Below are 6000 nucleotides of genomic sequence, written 5' to 3' on the forward strand. Positions count from 1 at the left end.
CTTTTCACAGTTGATCATAGATTTTTGCATCCAATCATCAATATCGATCCCTACAAGCGAATTGTTGATCATTAGAACCGTAGGATTTGTATTTAGCTATGGCGGATATTTTTCATGCTTCTTCGATCGAGAGAATTCAAGAAAGAACCAGACGAGGGAAATAAAGAATGCCAGAAAAATTTACATACACTATTTCTGTATAATGCATCCTCTTGTAATTTGATTAATGTAACGGGAATAAAGAATTCTATTCTTTTATAGTTCTGGTTTTAGTAGCACTCGTATATTGAGATATACAATTAAGATAAGTTTAGCATTTTCATATTGTTAGTTTATTAATCTTTAGACTAATATGAGAGATGATTTTCATGATGGATTTCCAGGATATTTCCACACACCTTCTACACTGTGTCTATAACTCAAAACCAACTTTCCAGCTAAGGTTTACTTCTCTAGGGAAATGAAATTAATGCAAACAACATAAACGATTTCTAGAGTTTTCTGCAAAGAGATCGGACCATTAAAGTGAAAAGTCACTGCTTCCATCCTTTAATGTAATATTTTCGCATCAGTTCCATTCCCCTAATGAAGCATTAAAGCGTGTTAAATGCAAATTTTTACTTATGATGCCTCCGTTTATGTCTCCGTAATCCCACAGCGCCCTTACAGCATACTACGTAATCATATTACTTTGTGCTCTGAAGTTTTCCCTTGTTTTTTACATATTTATTTCTCATTTCGTTCTATTCGATATTTCCTTCTTTATTCAAGTTTATTTAAGGTATTTGTCTGTTTTTGATTTTTTTTTGTATATATTTACTAATACATATTATATATATCTATTTATCTGCATTAATACCGATCTCTGACATTTTACTAACTCTATCTCTCTCCATATAAGTTAATTATTTTGCTTAATACTATGTATGAAAGATCACATTTACACGTTTCAGTCGAAAAATATGGAAAATACTATATCATAACTTGCTTAAAACTGCTGCATATACAGTAAATTATCTTTGGTATTAATGTTTCAGAGCTCATTACTAATTATGATAAATGTATTATATTTTCTAATCACACCTGTTTGAATTTGCATTTAAACAATAAAATTTGACACAAAATAATGGAGGCTTTTTGCCTAACTATCTTGCTTTTCTACATTTAATGACATACAACATATGCCACTGCTTTAAATTTCAATAAAAAATAATAATTTGCAAGAAAAGCTGTATTTGTATTTAATTAAACTACAATTGATCGCTCATTGTGGAAATCAAGATTGTTTTATATTGTTTGTTATATGACTGGGTAATAATTGGTATTTTAAATCTGAAATTGGTAATAGAAAGAAATATAAATATAGAATTGCAATTAATAAATTTCAATAACTTAGGATTATTCGTTCTTTTTTAAAGTCAATCCAATATTTTTTTGTGAATTATGAAGAATAACAAAAGTGTTTTAATATTTACTCCTGAAAGCAAAATTTTTTTGCAGTTTGAAAGGAAACACAAAAGCGCCCATTTGTTGATGGCATCGAGACAACTGAGGCCATTACCTTTTACAAAACATGTTATTTTTTTACATCAAATATAGCAAAGTTAAAGCGATTATTTTCATTCAAGGAAACCTCCATGTCACACAGTGCATTAGGATTAGCACTGGCAATTTGTCGATGAGCTTATTTTAATGAAGATGTATGTTTACAATTACAGAAAATATTATTTTGTATAGTGACATAATTTTGCATTTTCTATTGATGAAGTTTAAAATTGATGTATTCTTAATATAAAACAATTATTTTAGATTTAAAATTGAATATTTTTTAATAAAACTGTCATTTACTCTCATATACATATTTTTTAATTCTTATCTTTTTCTCTATACTTTATCATTAATAAAATCGTTAAAAATCCTTAAGATAAATGCTTAAACCTGACGATAAACAAAGCTAAATAAAGGTATTTAAGCTTTCCTTTTGAACAGCAAATACTCTTCTTCCCTTGATGCACCGTACCTAATCTGAAAAGATATTTATATCGAACTTAAATTCTGCTGGAACTTCACATCCAGTAACTTTCAATTTAATCACGATTATTGGCCCATGCTTCAACTTTACGACGAGCACACGATTTTAAATGGCACAGAAAAAGGGTAGCGTAAAAAAGGCCGATGTTTCCAAGTAACATACTACAGCCTAAAACGATGAAAAATTGCCAAGGATCACGTCTTTGTTTTGTTACAGAAAGCTTAGAAATTCGCCGCCTGATATATTTTTGAAAACCTTGAGCAAGATTTGTTTGTCCCATCGTCGATAAACAAAAATAAAAACCGTAAAGAGGATATAAGATTGATGGTATTTGAGAGTCGTTTTTATAGGAGAAAGCAGTAATATTTTTGTTCACTGACTAAAGTTTTGGTTACTTTGAGAAACAGTGGTCCTTTATTTACTTACTAAACTTTTGATTATTCGATAAGGATACAGATTCCCATAACAGTGTGGCATTCCTGATCTTTAGGCAGCAATGTTTAGAGAATAAATTAAGAGTTATTAAATATTTTACTTAATATAAATCACATAATTTTTTTGTACAGACTGAACACGGTTCCTAATCAAAAATAATACTCATTGTACTGAGTTTGAACTGTGCATTTCATTTTTCTGTTTGTAATAATTTCATGTAAATGAAGGTTTCTTTTAGCAAAAAAGAAATGTATTGTTTCTGTTTAATCATGGCAAAAAATTGAAATAATTTTCTTTTATTTTCTTTTCAGATTGTTGGACAAAAAAAACTGAATCATCCTTGAAGAAACTAATATTACGCTGAAGTAAGACTTATCTGGGAGGACATCCCTTATAGTAGTACACTGTGCACTTCCCACTATAGTCTGAATAATAGCAATAGGAATGGTGAATTTGATTCATTGTCATCACAAGACAAATTTCGTATTCTTTAGTACTTTTATAGCACATAGGTTATTTTGACGAAAAATAATCCGAATTACTGGTTAGAAAGTATTTTGTTAGGTTTCTGAGTAAGAACATATTTGATAAATTTTTAGCACTGATTCTACACCATTTTAATGAATTAAAAAGGACGTTAGAAAATATTTAGTCTCCCAACTATTTTACAGAATTCCCATGCATAAGAATTAGAGAAATATAATTCCAAAACATTTTAGCGCAGCTCAAATAAAAACCAACATGGAAACATTAATGGACATAATGAATTATTCAAGTATATTTCTTAATGACACAGAGGATTTTATGGATAGAAACTTTAGCTTTTGGAATTCGACTGGTGTTGCTCTTGAATTTCAAGAACCGTCACCTTATTATGGAGAATACTTAACAATATTCCGAAATAGTTACGGCTCTATCCACGGTTATTTGAGCCTAATTGTATGCATGTTTGGAATAACAGCAAATGTTCTCAATATAATTGTTCTGACAAGAAAGAACATGGTGTCACCAACTAACGCCATTCTTACAGGACTTGCTGTAGCTGATATGTTGGTAATGTTTTCGTACTTACCTTTCACATTCCATAACTACATTCGCACAGATCTGAGTGAAAAGGAAAAATTTTCATATGGCTGGGCAATTTTTACACTTTTTCACGCTCATTTTACGGTGGTAAATCACACAATATCCATTTGGCTAACAGTCACCGTTGCTATTTGGCGTTTCATGGCAGTTAGTTTTCCAGCCAGCAGTGCCAATTTGTGCTCTATGCCACGTGCCAAGTGTGCAATCATCGCTACATATGTCACATGCGCAATTTTCTGCATACCAGTGTATATCACATTTACAGTCTCTAAATTCAAAGGGAATGATGGAGATGTAATGTACCGTGTGGACTTCAGCAAGATTGCCCAAAGACATGACAAACTCCTGGAAAAAATTAACTTCTGGCTTTTCAGCGTCATCACGAAATTAGTACCTTGTGTCGCTCTTACAGCACTCAGTTTGGGTCTTATACGAGTTCTTTATGAAGCAAATCTTCGACGGCAGCGGCTCAAAAATAGGGCAGAGAGTGATAGATCCCATGATCGCACTACAAGGATGTTGCTGGCAGTACTTCTGTTGTTTCTTCTAACTGAATTTCCAGCTGGTCTCCTAGCTTTATTGAGTGGCATATTAGGGACAGATTTTTTCAATAACGTTTATCTAAATTTTGGAGAAACTATGGATGCTCTAGCTCTAATTAACAGTGCAATAAATTTCATTATTTATTGTTCAATGAGTAGGCAATTTCGAGACACATTTGCGTATTTATTTTTGCCTAAATGTAGTAAAACTCAAGAATTGACACCAATTGCGGAACCGTCCCGTACTGTGGCTACAACATGTGTTTAGATGTTAGGTACTTAACGTATGAAAGAAGATTAAGTTCAGAAGTGAATTCGTTAAAACTGCCGCTGAGATTACATAATCTTGAACTTTGGGTATAATTTCCGCACATAAAAGGATTTCAGCATTACAAAAGTGATGCATTATAATAACCTGTTATGGAAAAACTGGAAAAATCAATGCAAGAGATAAAAATGGCATAGCGTTGCACAAATGAAACAGTTTTATCTCATGTTTACTTCTAATCAATAGATTGGAAATTTTATAACATTTCCAGTCAATAAGAGGTGCACAATATTTGCGTTTAAATTTGGAACTCTATAGTTATATTATAGAAACTAACGCCAAAAGTAGATAATTTTCCGTGAATGAAGCAAATTACTAATGGTTTATAGTTGAAAGAGCCTTTATTATTATGATTGGTCATCTATTTTATCCGAAGACACTTTCTCAAGGTTAACTGAGAGGAAATGGTAGAATATACCAACTTTCTGATGAGGTGCTAAATCATATAATTCAGCATATAGACTGGAAAGAACAATCTATAATTACTTTTGATTGCATTATTATTTATTTTTAATTTGATAATGTCTAAATTATATTAAAATATGAAGTATTCTTCAAGATTTAAATTATCATTACTTCTTACTAGCTTAAAATCAATATGCACATACTGTATAGAATTTATCTTTAAAGAATTAGACCTCATTGCTGATAAATACAGATATAAAGTTCAGCTCAAGCTCAAGAATTTGCAATGTTACATCAGAAGATGAAACTGCATATTCTATACAGTGTCGTTTTGTTAAGATCTATATTTCTAATCTGTTTGAAGAATTCAAATGCCTTTAATATTAAGATATATTTTTCAGGTTTATTTTCATTTATATTGTCTTCTCTTACAGTTAATTTATATGTGCATATTTGAATTAAATTTGTGTTTAAATTATTTTGCATATTACATCGGTGTATACTTATGCTTGTGCATTTTGACATCCAAGCATACTTATTTTTTCTGAATTAGAATGTGAATTACATTGTTTTACTGGTAAGGATATTTAGATATTATTTCTTACCAGAATTTCTTATTGGGATTTCTTTTTGAATCATTTAGAAAGTTTTATTCATTTCTTTCAATTTCATTTTATAGTTGTTTATGTTTATAATTATTTTCATTACTTTTGTATTTTTTTTTTTTTTTTGAGAAAAGGAAAGGTTAGGGTGCTTATAGAATTGTCTTATATTACTACATTAAAGCAATAACACTAGATTTTAAAGTCCCGTGTTGTAAATTTTTAGTTCATCAGGAAAAGCATAATATTAAAAAACAAAATATTTCTATTAACGAAAGAAATAATAAAAATACCAAATTTCATTCAACCTTTACATAAACTTTTTTTTGTGCATATGATTCTCTAATAACCCCATAAATAATTTTAGATTTTTAAACTCGACAAGTATAAAAAATGCATTCGTATTGCTTGGACTAAAACCTCCACATATAAAGCAAAATGAATTCAGAAAAAGAGAAAAATTTCTTATTAAATTTTCTAGTTTATAAAGAAAGTAATAGTTAAGAAAAAAAACTAAAGGGCTTCAAGTCTTACCTCTGACTTTAATGAAAACTTTTCCCTGCCTGAAAT

The 6000-nt window shown here is 30.1% G+C and overlaps 1 protein-coding gene across 1 annotated transcript in view; it reads left to right on the forward strand.

The window, feature by feature from the left end:
• LOC129963570 (G-protein coupled receptor dmsr-1-like) overlaps nt 1-5267 on the forward strand; it is a 67819-nt gene extending 62552 nt beyond the window's left edge. Inside the window, exon 2 of the mRNA XM_056078031.1 lies at nt 2779-5267. Coding sequence (XP_055934006.1) covers nt 3209-4363 — 1155 coding nt within the window. The 5' untranslated portion in view covers nt 2779-3208 and the 3' untranslated portion in view covers nt 4364-5267. The remainder of the gene's footprint in view (nt 1-2778) is intronic.
• The last annotated feature ends 733 nt before the right edge of the window (nt 5268-6000 follow it).

Source organism: Argiope bruennichi, chromosome 3 (assembly GCF_947563725.1).
Source record: "Argiope bruennichi chromosome 3, qqArgBrue1.1, whole genome shotgun sequence".
NCBI classification, from domain to species: Eukaryota; Metazoa; Arthropoda; class Arachnida; order Araneae; family Araneidae; genus Argiope; species Argiope bruennichi.